The sequence below is a fragment of the Eupeodes corollae genome, unplaced genomic scaffold, assembly GCF_945859685.1.
Source record: "Eupeodes corollae unplaced genomic scaffold, idEupCoro1.1 scaffold_119, whole genome shotgun sequence".
NCBI lineage: Eukaryota > Metazoa > Arthropoda > Insecta > Diptera > Syrphidae > Eupeodes > Eupeodes corollae.
The window spans coordinates 16,489-30,863 of record NW_026605410.1 but is presented as its reverse complement, the minus strand read 5'-3'; the positions used below and the strand labels follow the sequence as shown (position 1 = coordinate 30,863).

General features: G+C 35.6%; 1 protein-coding gene across 1 annotated transcript; it reads right to left on the bottom strand.

Moving 5' to 3' along the window:
* Positions 1 to 282: 282 nt before the first annotated feature.
* On the bottom strand, positions 283 to 7,249 carry LOC129953505 (uncharacterized). Its single transcript, XM_056066745.1, has 4 exons — positions 5,584 to 7,249; positions 5,155 to 5,472; positions 1,962 to 5,114; positions 283 to 518 (listed from the first exon to the last, which is right to left on the bottom strand). Exons 1-4 carry the CDS (start codon positions 7,247 to 7,249, stop codon positions 472 to 474), a joined length of 5,184 nt encoding a protein of 1,727 aa, XP_055922720.1. The 3' UTR covers positions 283 to 471.
* Positions 7,250 to 14,375: the final 7,126 nt, after the last annotated feature.

Here is a 14,375-nt window from a genome sequence, read left to right as displayed (position 1 = left end):
TTGAAGTCTTGATCGATTTTGGGGGTTGGGAAGGATCAGGTGATGGTTTTGGGTGTGATTTGATTTTCGTCTAGAACATCAAAAATCCTTCAGGATGCTCCAAAATGACTCATCTATATCTATAATGATAGATCTTGATTAGGAGTATCTTTTTCTAGTACATGTCAAGTATCTATTTTGAAGTCTTGATCGATTTTGGGGGTTGGGAAGGATCAGGTGATGGTTTTGGGTGTGATTTGATTTTCGTCTTGTTTCGCCGATAAATTAAAATAAAAGACGATCTTTTCGTTCCAACGTTATAAAGAAGAATGATTTATTTTCTTGACATTATTGTCACAAAATAGGCATAATGGTACAACAATAAAAATGAAACATGATAAGCAGAATTTGAATTTGACATTTACAATTATATAACTTTATAAAAACAATCAAATTGAAGACTAGTTGGTGGGTGGCGTTCTGTTTCTTAGCTCAACATTCCTCCCCGGCGTGAACATAGTTCTCAACTCCATCTTCGTCTTGAGACATCATGAAACGATAAAATTAAATGATTAATACGATTCAAACTAAAATAAAACATATAGCACTAGATTAGGTACGGAGACATAAACAGAAAAGTTCAAACAAACAGATCTGGCTGAACGTCAGATATTAAATTTCCAATGTGACTATAGTTGTCTCATTCTAGTCCGTGCACCTTGATTTTCGCTTCGGTCTTTGTTGTTTGTAAATTTGTAAATTGTGTTCAAGTTTGTTTATCAGTGATATTAAATTGTGTTATTTTGTTATAAATAATAAATAAATTGTTAAATATTTATCTGTGGTGTGTGCTGCTAAATAAGGGTAAGTTTTTTTTTTTTAAATTTTGTGTTAATATTGTAGGTAAGTTTAGTATAATAGCGTAATTAGTTGCATTTTACTCTTCCATAAGAAATACACAGGTTTGTGTGTTTCCCATAAGAAATGCACAGGTTTGTGTGTTTCTCATAAGAAATTTACGAGTGCGTGTGTTGCCCATAAGGAAAGTACATGTTCGTGTGTATTTCGTATCTCCATTGAGTAAAATTCCATTCGTTGCAGACTAAAGGTCCCTTATTGGTTTCGAAAAAAATATTTTTTTTATTGTTATGATATTATTAGTGGACTGTATTATTATTAATTTTTTGTATTAATTAAGTTAATCGACGATAACAGTGGGGTGTTTTAGAATATTTTTAGAAAAAAAAATTGTTGTTTTTTTGTTGATTTGGTTGACATCGTTTTAATATTTAATGTTTTAATGATTGCTTAATCTTAGTTATAGATGATTGTTTTGTTGATTAATATTTGAATTAGATTTTAAATGTGATGAATTTATATGTGATTATTTATTTGTTATTAAATGAAGAATGTTCTTGATGACATTAATGATAATATAACAATTTAATTACTATGTTTAGGTGTTTTTTAGTACGTGTGATACTTATGTTTTCTGCTGTGATAAATGAGTATGATACTGTGTAATTGTGGGTGATAGATTTAAATTGTTTAAAAATGCAATATCTCAATACGTTTAATGCTGATTTTCTGTGAGTAACATTTTCTGAATTGTGCAATTGAATGTCTAATGTTGAATATTTTGATTTTCTGTGACAACATTAGAATTGCATGACTGTGATAATCTGAAATATGACTGTTATATTCTGATTGACTGATTCATATTTATTGGTTGACTGAGTGTTTGTATTCGATTGATTGACTGAGTGTGTATTTCGATTTTGACTGAGTGTGTATTTCGATTTTGACTGAGTGTGTATTTCGATTTTGAGTGTTTTAGTGAGTGCATGTTTTGGTTCTAAATGAGAGATTGTTTTGTTATTGATTCAGTAATATAATTTCTCATGGTTAAATAATTGAGTTTTCGTCGAAAGATTTGTTACAGGGTAGAAGGCATATTTTAGTTATTGGTCTTTTGAATTCACCTGATTTTGTTTTTATAGTTACGACACGAGTAAGCTTATCAGCTCCTTGTACTAGTGAGGTAATACGTGCAAGAGCCCATTGCGATGGTGGCAGGCGTTCATCTTTTAGCAATACTAAATCTCCAACTTGAGGTTGTGGCTGTTGGTGTAACCATTTTGGTCGACGTTGCATTCGAGATAAGTACTCTCCGCTCCACTGCTTCCAGAATGAGTTGACGGCTGCTTGCATTTTATTCCATCTATTTAGATGAGTAATTTTTTCGTCGTTTATATCTGCTTCTGGTACAAGAAAACTTGATGTTCCAATTAGAAAGTGTGCTGGTGTTAAAATGGCGAAGTCTTCAAAGTTGTCGGATAAAGGACATAGAGGCCTCGAATTTAAACATGCTTCTATTTGAGTTAGAAGTGTGCTGAGTTCCTCAAATGTAAGGGTCTCGTTTCTAACGATCCGCTTTAAGTGAAATTTAACGGATTTCACTCCTGCTTCCCATAGACCTCCAAAGTGCGGGGAAGCGGGAGGAATAAAATTCCACTTTGTTCCGATGTTGGTTGTTGCTAATTGGACTTGCTTCCAGTCGAAATTTGCGGTCTTCAGCATTTTTTGAAGTTCGGAATTCGCTCCTACGAAGTTTTTTCCACAGTCACTGTAGATTTCTGTGCAAATACCTCGACGTGCTGTAAATCTTCGAAAGGCTGCCAAAAAAGTTTGAGTTGTCATATCGGTGACAGCTTCAAGGTGTATTGCCTTGGTTGCTAAACATACAAATATGGAGAAATATCCTTTGAACGTTTTTCCTCCACGGCCTTTCCAAGATTTGACATCTATCGGTCCAGCATAGTCTACCCCGGTGTGGGTAAATGGTCGCGAGATTCTTACTCGGGGAGCTGGAAGATTTCCCATTAATTGCTGTAACGGTTTCGCTCCAAAACGAAAACAGATAGTACAGTGGTGAATATATTTTTTAACACTAGTTTTTAGGTTGAAAATCCAATATTTTGTCCTTATATATGCGATCGTTTGCTGTATTCCACCATGGAAAGTGTTTTCATGCGCCTCCCTAATCAAAAGTTCTGTGAAGAGATTGCTAGATTTTAAAATAATTGGATGTTTCTGTTCGTATTGTAAATTTGAATTTTGTAAACGTCCTCCTACTCGTAGTATTCCATGACTGTCAATAAAGGGATTTAATGATCCAAAATGTTTACCTGATGTTGGATGCTTTGTCAAATCCTTGAATACTTCTGAAAAGTGCTGTCTCTGTACTACTCTAATGCAATTAAAGGTTGCATTTCTAATGTCGGTTGTTGAAATTGGGCTTTTTAACTGGTCTTGTGATAATTTTTTAACAAAAAAGAATGCAATCCTCCGGCAGTAAGCAATGGTTCGTACGAGTTGTTTAAAATCTGAAATTTTGTTAATTAATTTTTGTACTTCATTTTCAGTTTCAACGACGCAATGCAGGTGGATTTTTTCTGGACGCATTTCTTCTTCTGTTTCAAACGATGATGTTGAACTTGGGCTCGAAAACTTCCAATCGGATTGAAGGTAGTCTGGTCCTCGCCACCAAAGACAGTTGTCTTTAAGTTCCAATGGTGAAACTCCTCTGGACGCAAAATCTGCTGGGTTCTGTTTTGTAGGAACATGATTCCAGATGTTGACATTTGTTAATCTCTGTATTTCGGCAACTCTGTTACTAACAAATGTTTTCCATTTTGATGGCGGTGCAGCAATCCAACATAAAGTTATCATAGAATCCATCCACGCAAACGTTTTGACATCATTTAATTTTAAGACCTTTTGAACATAGTTTAAAAGTCGAGCTAACATCACAGCACCACATAATTCAAGTCGAGGAAGCGATATAGTATTGAGTGGTGCAACTCTAGTTTTCGACATAACAAGGTTGGTGTGAATTTTATTATTTTTGTCCAAGGTCCGTAAATAAACTACAGCTCCATAAGCCTTCATTGAAGCATCGCTGAATCCATGTAATTCTACTTTTAAATTATTCTTTTCAGTTTGCATCCAACGTTGAATTTTGATATCTTGAAGAACTGGTAGTTGTGTTTGTAGAGATAACCATTCTCGCTGCAGTTCTGGCGGAACAGGTGCATCCCATGCCAAACCCTTCACCCATAACTTTTGCATAATGATTTTTGCCAAAATCACACATGGTGAAATCCATCCAAGGGGATCGAAAAGTTTGGCAATAGTTGAAAGAACTTCTCGTTTGGTGACTTCTACTGATTCGGATTTGGTCCACTGAAAAGAAAAGGAGTCACTGTAAGGAAGCCATTTGATTCCAAGAGTCTTGATGTGTTCTGCTGACTCAAAGGGTAGCATGAAATCAACTGCACGGTCTTGATGAGCGATGTTCACAAGAGCTTCTTCAAAATTACTGGCCCATTTCCGAAGATGGAAGCCAGCTGATAATAAGAGTTGGTTGATTTCGGTCACTTTCTGTTGAGCTTCGTAAATTGAGTCTGCTCCGCTTACTAAATCATCAACGTACATGTCTTGTCTTATCATATCAGCTGCTAATGGATAATTTTGCCTTTCATCATCAGCGAGCTTATTCAAAGTACGTGTTGCCAAGTAAGGAGCAGATGCGGTTCCAAAAGTTACTGTTTTTAAACGATACAGCTTCAAAGGACTCTGGTTGTCACTTCTCCAATAAATTAGCTGATAAAGCGTGTCTTGGTCTCTCATTTGAATTTGCCGGTACATTTTTTCAATGTCCGCTGTCAAGGTAATCTTAAAAGTTCTCCATTTTAAAATGATGTCCATAATGTTTAATTGTGTCTTAGGTCCAACCAAAAGATGTTCGTTCAAGGACGTTCCGTCAGAAGTTTTGAAGGTAGCATCAAAAACTACTCGCAACTTCGTTGTGGTACTGGACTCCTTAAATACAGCATGATGAGGCACGACATAATAGAATGGTGAATTAAGAATTCCTTGGCTGACATCTACTTCTTCCATGTGATTTAGTTGAAGGTACTCGGAAATGCAAGCTGCATATTGTTTGTGTAACTCTGGATTGTTGTTGAGTCTTCGTTCGAGTTGAAGAAATCTTCTGAAGGCTCCTTGCTGACTGTTTCCAAGTGCAGGTCTATCACCGTCCTTGAATGGTAAGGCAACTTCAAATCTTCCATCTGTGTAAACGGCAGGTGTTCATCTGAAAATGCTTCTCACAAGCAGCGTCTTCCGCAGCTTCAGGTTCATCGAACGGTGTTTCTTCAATTTCCCAAAATTTGCGAAGTTGTGAATCGATGTCGACAAACTGCAAGTGTATCCGAAATGTTTCGACAGGTACCTTACCAAAGACGATCCATCCAAGTTGAGTGTTTTGAGCAATTGGAGCAACTGCTTCTGTTCCCCTGACTATCTCCGGCAGAACTATTTCACTAAAAACATCACTACCTAATAGCAAGTCAACGTTAGCAGGTTTGTGAAATGAGGGATCGGCTAAACTCAAACCCTGAATATGGGCCCATTGATGTGGAAGAAACTCTTTATTGGGAAGTAAACCAGTTAAAGTTTTAAAAACGAACGCCCTAGCACCTATCTCAAATGAGGTATGTATCGATTTTAATTTTATGTTGACAAAGCTTTGACAAGAACCTGTTTTGTTATTTCCAAATCCAGAGACTTCGACAAGGGTACGACATTTTCTTAAATTAAGTTGTTGTGCTGCTGCTTCGGTGATGAATGTTGCTTCTGAACCTGGATCTATCAGCGCTCTCAAATTCACAAACTCTCCGTTCAATGACTGAATCTGAACTACTGCTGTGGCAAGTAGAACGAAAGAATTCGCTTGATTTGAGAGGTGATAACTGCGAGTGGTGTTCGTTGATGAAGCTTGATCACTACCTGGATGAAATGCTGGAGCGTTTGGATTGATTTGTGTTGATACTGGATAGCTATTTTGATTTGAAACTGGTATTGGATTTCTACGATGTGGTTGTGAATTGTGCGAATTAGACGGCTGTGAATTGTTGAACTGTGAATCTTGAGAAAATGAAGGTTGATTGTTAAATGACTGCTGAGTAGAATGAGAATCGTGTAAAAGTGAGTGATGTTTCTGTCTGCAGTGATAACATCGTTTCTCACTCGGACATTTGAATGTTTTATGGTTGTAAGCCAAACAATTTTCACAAACTCCTATTTGTTTAACTATCTTCATTCTTTCAGGTACATCCAAATCTAAAAATGAGTAACAAGAGCGAAGTGTATGCTGACCGCGATGACATACTGCACAACTACGAGTATCCTTCCTTGTAGAATTCAAGTGAAATACTCTTGGTTTGAATTTAGATGGTTCCTTACTAGTGGAATCTAGTGACTTCAACCCTGATTGGCAAACAACTTCTAAAGAACGAAAACGAGTTTCCAAAAAAACTGAAAATTCATGGAAAGAAGGTAGCTCCTTTGTTAATCCAAGCTTTTCTTCCCATAACTGTTGTGTTTTTATAGGTAGTTTTTGTAGCAATGTGAAAATCACGAAAACATCCCAACTTTCTACTGGCACACCTAAGTTCTTCAAAGCATGAAGCACTTCTTTCGATTTATCTAACAGACACTTGATGGAATCTGACGTTTCAACCTTAATTATTGGCTGCTCAAAAAATGATTTTAACTGTGAGTTGACTAAAATTCTTTTGTGGTCGTAGCGTGTTGTCAAAATTTCCCAAGCCTCATCATAATTATCATTATTAACCTCTAAATAGTCTAATAATGATGCAGCATTACCCTTTAAACATGATTTTAAATATGTCAATTTCTCGATATTCGATAAAGAAGAATTGTTGTGTATCAATGACACAAAAAGGTCATGGAAAGGACGCCAAGTATTGTAATCTCCATAAAAGGTTGGAGGAGTTATACGAGGAAGCTTAATCTCATGTACATGTGGTGTTTTCATAGTACTATTAAAATGAGATTCATCATTCCTTTCTACCTTTCTAGTGGCTTCACTAGATTGACCACCATCTAACTTCACCAATTCTTCTAAATCGTTTAGAATGTCTGATTTATAACAGAGACACATTTCGACAATGAAATCATATAATTCTTCACACTTATCCGCTACATCTTCGCTTTCATCTGATTTCTGAATGTCATCGAAAAGACTACTAATTTTCTTATAGTTATCATCTAAAACACTCAATCGAACATGCAAATAACTCTTGGATTTTCTTTCAGCACCCAAATTTTTATAACTCGTGAAACTCTTTTTGACTTGAGCACAAGTTTTCTTAAATAATTTCATTGAGGCTGATTCACTCATTGTAATATATGTATGTATGTATATGTATATAACACTCAATATATGATATGATAAATATAAATTATTGCACTCACTTTAAAAGCAGGATAAATGATGAAAATTCCACACGATGATTTCGACAAATTCTCCACAGTTTCTGCACAGTAATGATGAACGGTGATAATGATGGCAACAGTTAAAACGGTGACAACGGTAATAACGGTGACAACGGTAATGCAGCAACAGTTATAACGGACAACAGTTATGAGGCAACGGCAATCCAATATCACATTTGGTGGTTAAATTCTCCAAAAAATATTGATTTTCTTTGTTACGTTTATTGCACTTTGTATAATTTGATATAATTACTCACATGAATTTATAAATTAATTGTGTTGATTAATTGCAGGCTGAGATGCTGACTGGGTACTTCGCTGGACAGGACACTGATTGGGAACTCCGCTGGACAGGACACTGACTGGATGCTCCGCAGGACAAGACAACGTATGGGTACTTCACTGGACAGTATGCTCGATGACGCTCGACGTACACTCACAATTTGTATTTTTTATCACAGTATTTTGTTTTGATTATATCACAGTATTATTATTTTACTTTATTTATCACAGTCTTTAAGATTTACTATCTGTAATTTTATCACAATCAACTTTGATGATATGTATATATGTCGTATTAGTTTAATTCGGCTCGATAGGACCAAATGTTTCGCCGATAAATTAAAATAAAAGACGATCTTTTCGTTCCAACGTTATAAAGAAGAATGATTTATTTTCTTGACATTATTGTCACAAAATAGGCATAATGGTACAACAATAAAAATGAAACATGATAAGCAGAATTTGAATTTGACATTTACAATTATATAACTTTATAAAAACAATCAAATTGAAGACTAGTTGGTGGGTGGCGTTCTGTTTCTTAGCTCAACACTTCTAGAACATCAAAAATCCTTCAGGATGCTCCAAAATGACTCATCTATATCTATAATGATAGATCTTGATTAGGAGTATCTTTTTCTAGTACATGTCAAGTATCTATTTTGAAGTCTTGATCGATTTTGGGGGTTGGGAAGGATCAGGTGATGGTTTTGGGTGTGATTTGATTTTCGTCTAGAACATCAAAAATCCTTCAGGATGCTCCAAAATGACTCATCTATATCTATAATGATAGATCTTGATTAGGAGTATCTTTTTCTAGTACATGTCAAGTATCTATTTTGAAGTCTTGATCGATTTTGGGGGTTGGGAAGGATCAGGTGATGGTTTTGGGTGTGATTTGATTTTCGTCTAGAACATCAAAAATCCTTCAGGATGCTCCAAAATGACTCATCTATATCTATAATGATAGATCTTGATTAGGAGTATCTTTTCTAGTACATGTCAAGTATCTATTTTGAAGTCTTGATCGATTTTGGGGGTTGGGAAGGATCAGGTGATGGTTTTGGGTGTGATTTGATTTTCGTCTAGAACATCAAAAATCCTTCAGGATGCTCCAAAATGACTCATCTATATCAATAATGATAGATCTTGATTAGGAGTATCTTTTTCTAGTACATGTCAAGTATCTATTTTGAAGTCTTGATCGATTTTGGGGGTTGGGAAGGATCAGGTGATGGTTTTGGGTGTGATTTGATTTTCGTCTAGAACATCAAAAATCCTTCAGGATGCTCCAAAATGACTCATCTATATCTATAATGATAGATCTTGATTAGGAGTATCTTTTTCTAGTACATGTCAAGTATCTATTTTGAAGTCTTGATCGATTTTGGGGGTTGGGAAGGATCAGGTGATGGTTTTGGGTGTGATTTGATTTTCGTCTAGAACATCAAAAATCCTTCAGGATGCTCCAAAATGACTCATCTATATCTATAATGATAGATCTTGATTAGGAGTATCTTTTTCTAGTACATGTCAAGTATCTATTTTGAAGTCTTGATCGATTTTGGGGGTTGGGAAGGATCAGGTGATGGTTTTGGGTGTGATTTGATTTTCGTCTAGAACATCAAAAATCCTTCAGGATGCTCCAAAATGACTCATCTATATCTATAATTATAGATCTTGATTAGGAGTATCTTTTTCTAGTACATGTCAAGTATCTATTTTGAAGTCTTGATCGATTTTGGGGGTTGGGAAGGATCAGGTGATGGTTTTGGGTGTGATTTGATTTTCGTCTAGAACATCAAAAATCCTTCAGGATGCTCCAAAATGACTCATCTATATCTATAATGATAGATCTTGATTAGGAGTATCTTTTTCTAGTACATGTCAAGTATCTATTTTGAAGTCTTGATCGATTTTGGGGGTTGGGAAGGATCAGGTGATGGTTTTGGGTGTGATTTGATTTTCGTCTAGAACATCAAAAATCCTTCAGGATGCTCCAAAATGACTCATCTATATCTATAATGATAGATCTTGATTAGGAGTATCTTTTTCTAGTACATGTCAAGTATCTATTTTGAAGTCTTGATCGATTTTGGGGGTTGGGAAGGATCAGGTGATGGTTTTGGGTGTGATTTGATTTTCGTCTAGAACATCAAAAATCCTTCAGGATGCTCCAAAATGACTCATCTATATCTATAATGATAGATCTTGATTAGGAGTATCTTTTTCTAGTACATGTCAAGTATCTATTTTGAAGTCTTGATCGATTTTGGGGGTTGGGAAGGATCAGGTGATGGTTTTGGGTGTGATTTGATTTTCGTCTAGAACATCAAAAATCCTTCAGGATGCTCCAAAATGACTCATCTATATCTATAATGATAGATCTTGATTAGGAGTATCTTTTTCTAGTACATGTCAAGTATCTATTTTGAAGTCTTGATCGATTTTGGGGGTTGGGAAGGATCAGGTGATGGTTTTGGGTGTGATTTGATTTTCGTCTAGAACATCAAAAATCCTTCAGGATGCTCCAAAATGACTCATCTATATCTATAATGATAGATCTTGATTAGGAGTATCTTTTTCTAGTACATGTCAAGTATCTATTTTGAAGTCTTGATCGATTTTGGGGGTTGGGAAGGATCAGGTGATGGTTTTGGGTGTGATTTGATTTTCGTCTAGAACATCAAAATCCTTCAGGATGCTCCAAAATGACTCATCTATATCTATAATGATAGATCTTGATTAGGAGTATCTTTTTCTAGTACATGTCAAGTATCTATTTTGAAGTCTTGATCGATTTTGGGGGTTGGGAAGGATCAGGTGATGGTTTTGGGTGTGATTTGATTTTCGTCTAGAACATCAAAAATCCTTCAGGATGCTCCAAAATGACTCATCTATATCTATAATGATAGATCTTGATTAGGAGTATCTTTTTCTAGTACATGTCAAGTATCTATTTTGAAGTCTTGATCGATTTTGGGGGTTGGGAAGGATCAGGTGATGGTTTTGGGTGTGATTTGATTTTCGTCTAGAACATCAAAAATCCTTCAGGATGCTCCAAAATGACTCATCTATATCTATAATGATAGATCTTGATTAGGAGTATCTTTTTCTAGTACATGTCAAGTATCTATTTTGAAGTCTTGATCGATTTTGGGGGTTGGGAAGGATCAGGTGATGGTTTTGGGTGTGATTTGATTTTCGTCTAGAACATCAAAAATCCTTCAGGATGCTCCAAAATGACTCATCTATATCTATAATGATAGATCTTGATTAGGAGTATCTTTTTCTAGTACATGTCAAGTATCTATTTTGAAGTCTTGATCGATTTTGGGGGTTGGGAAGGATCAGGTGATGGTTTTGGGTGTGATTTGATTTTCGTCTAGAACATCAAAAATCCTTCAGGATGCTCCAAAATGATTCATCTATATCTATAATGATAGATCTTGATTAGGAGTATCTTTTTCTAGTACATGTCAAGTATCTATTTTGAAGTCTTGATCGATTTTGGGGGTTGGGAAGGATCAGGTGATGGTTTTGGGTGTGATTTGATTTTCGTCTAGAACATCAAAAATCCTTCAGGATGCTCCAAAATGACTCATCTATATCTATAATGATAGATCTTGATTAGGAGTATCTTTTTCTAGTACATGTCAAGTATCTATTTTGAAGTCTTGATCGATTTTGGGGGTTGGGAAGGATCAGGTGATGGTTTTGGGTGTGATTTTATTTTCGTCTAGAACATCAAAAATCCTTCAGGATGCTCCAAAATGACTCATCTATATCTATAATGATAGATCTTGATTAGGAGTATCTTTTTCTAGTACATGTCAAGTATCTATTTTGAAGTCTTGATCGATTTTGGGGGTTGGGAAGGATCAGGTAATGGTTTTGGGTGTGATTTGATTTTCGTCTAGAACATCAAAAATCCTTCAGGATGCTCCAAAATGACTCATCTATATCTATAATGATAGATCTTGATTAGGAGTATCTTTTCTAGTACATGTCAAGTATCTATTTTGAAGTCTTGATCGATTTTGGGGGTTGGGAAGGATCAGGTGATGGTTTTGGGTGTGATTTGATTTTCGTCTAGAACATCAAAAATCCTTCAGGATGCTCCAAAATGACTCATCTATATCTATAATGATAGATCTTGATTAGGAGTATCTTTTTCTAGTACATGTCAAGTATCTATTTTGAAGTCTTGATCGATTTTGGGGGTTGGGAAGGATCAGGTGATGGTTTTGGGTGTGATTTGATTTTCGTCTAGAACATCAAATATCCTTCAGGATGCTCCAAAATGACTCATCTATATCTATAATGATAGATCTTGATTAGGAGTATCTTTTTCTAGTACATGTCAAGTATCTATTTTGAAGTCTTGATCGATTTTGGGGGTTGGGAAGGATCAGGTGATGGTTTTGGGTGTGATTTGATTTTCGTCTAGAACATCAAAAATCCTTCAGGATGCTCCAAAATGACTCATCTATATCTATAATGATAGATCTTGATTAGGAGTATCTTTTTCTAGTACATGTCAAGTATCTATTTTGAAGTCTTGATCGATTTTGGGGGTTGGGAAGGATCAGGTGATGGTTTTGGGTGTGATTTGATTTTCGTCTAGAACATCAAAAATCCTTCAGGATGCTCCAAAATGACTCATCTATATCTATAATGATAGATCTTGATTAGGAGTATCTTTTTCTAGTACATGTCAAGTATCTATTTTGAAGTCTTGATCGATTTTGGGGGTTGGGAAGGATCAGGTGATGGTTTTGGGTGTGATTTGATTTTCGTCTAGAACATCAAAAATCCTTCAGGATGCTCCAAAATGACTCATCTATATCTATAATGATAGATCTTGATTAGGAGTATCTTTTTCTAGTACATGTCAAGTATCTATTTTGAAGTCTTGATCGATTTTGGGGGTTGGGAAGGATCAGGTGATGGTTTTGGGTGTGATTTGATTTTCGTCTAGAACATCAAAAATCCTTCAGGATGCTCCAAAATGACTCATCTATATCTATAATGATAGATCTTGATTAGAAGTATCTTTTTCTAGTACATGTCAAGTATCTATTTTGAAGTCTTGATCGATTTTGGGGGTTGGGAAGGATCAGGTGATGGTTTTGGGTGTGATTTGATTTTCGTCTAGAACATCAAAAATCCTTCAGGATGCTCCAAAATGACTCATCTATATCTATAATGATAGATCTTGATTAGGAGTATCTTTTTCTAGTACATGTCAAGTATCTATTTTGAAGTCTTGATCGATTTTGGGGGTTGGGAAGGATCAGGTGATGGTTTTGGGTGTGATTTGATTTTCGTCTAGAACATCAAAAATCCTTCAGGATGCTCCAAAATGACTCATCTATATCTATAATGATAGATCTTGATTAGGAGTATCTTTTTCTAGTACATGTCAAGTATCTATTTTGAAGTCTTGATCAATTTTGGGGGTTGGGAAAGATCAGGTGATGGTTTTGGGTGTGATTTGATTTTCGTCTAGAACATCAAAAATCCTTCAGGATGCTCCAAAATGACTCATCTATATCTATAATGATAGATCTTGATTAGGAGTATCTTTTTCTAGTACATGTCAAGTATCTATTTTGAAGTCTTGATCGATTTTGGGGGTTGGGAAGGATCAGGTGATGGTTTTGGGTGTGATTTGATTTTCGTCTAGAACATCAAAAATCCTTCAGGATGCTCCAAAATGACTCATCTATATCTATAATGATAGATCTTGATTAGGAGTATCTTTTTCTAGTACATGTCAAGTATCTATTTTGAAGTCTTGATCGATTTTGGGGGTTGGGAAGGATCAGGTGATGGTTTTGGGTGTGATTTGATTTTCGTCTAGAACATCAAAAATCCTTCAGGATGCTCCAAAATGACTCATCTATATCTATAATGATAGATCTTGATTAGGAGTATCTTTTTCTAGTACATGTCAAGTATCTATTTTGAAGTCTTGATCGATTTTGGGGGTTGGGAAGGATCAGGTGATGGTTTTGGGTGTGATTTGATTTTCGTCTAGAACATCAAAAATCCTTCAGGATGCTCCAAAATGACTCATCTATATCTATAATGATAGATCTTGATTAGGAGTATCTTTTTCTAGTACATGTCAAGTATCTATTTTGAAGTCTTGATCGATTTTGGGGGTTGGGAAGGATCAGGTGATGGTTTTGGGTGTGATTTGATTGTCGTCTAGAACATCAAAAATCCTTCAGGATGCTCCAAAATGACTCATCTATATCTATAATGATAGATCTTGATTAGGAGTATCTTTTTCTAGTACATGTCAAGTATCTATTTTGAAGTCTTGATCGATTTTGGGGGTTGGGAAGGATCAGGTGATGGTTTTGGGTGTGATTTGATTTTCGTCTAGAACATCAAAAATCCTTCAGGATGCTCCAAAATGACTCATCTATATCTATAATGATAGATCTTGATTTTTCTAGTACATGTCAAGTATCTATTTTGAAGTCTTGATCGATTTTGGGGGTTGGGAAGGATCAGGTGATGGTTTTGGGTGTGATTTGATTTTCGTCTAGAACATCAAAAATCCTTCAGGATGCTCCAAAATGACTCATCTATATCTATAATGATAGATCTTGATTAGGAGTATCTTTTTCTAGTACATGTCAAGTATCTATTTTGAAGTCTTGATCGATTTTGGGGGTTAGGAAGGATCAGGTGATGGTTTTGGGTGTGATTTGATTTTCGTCTAGAACATCAAA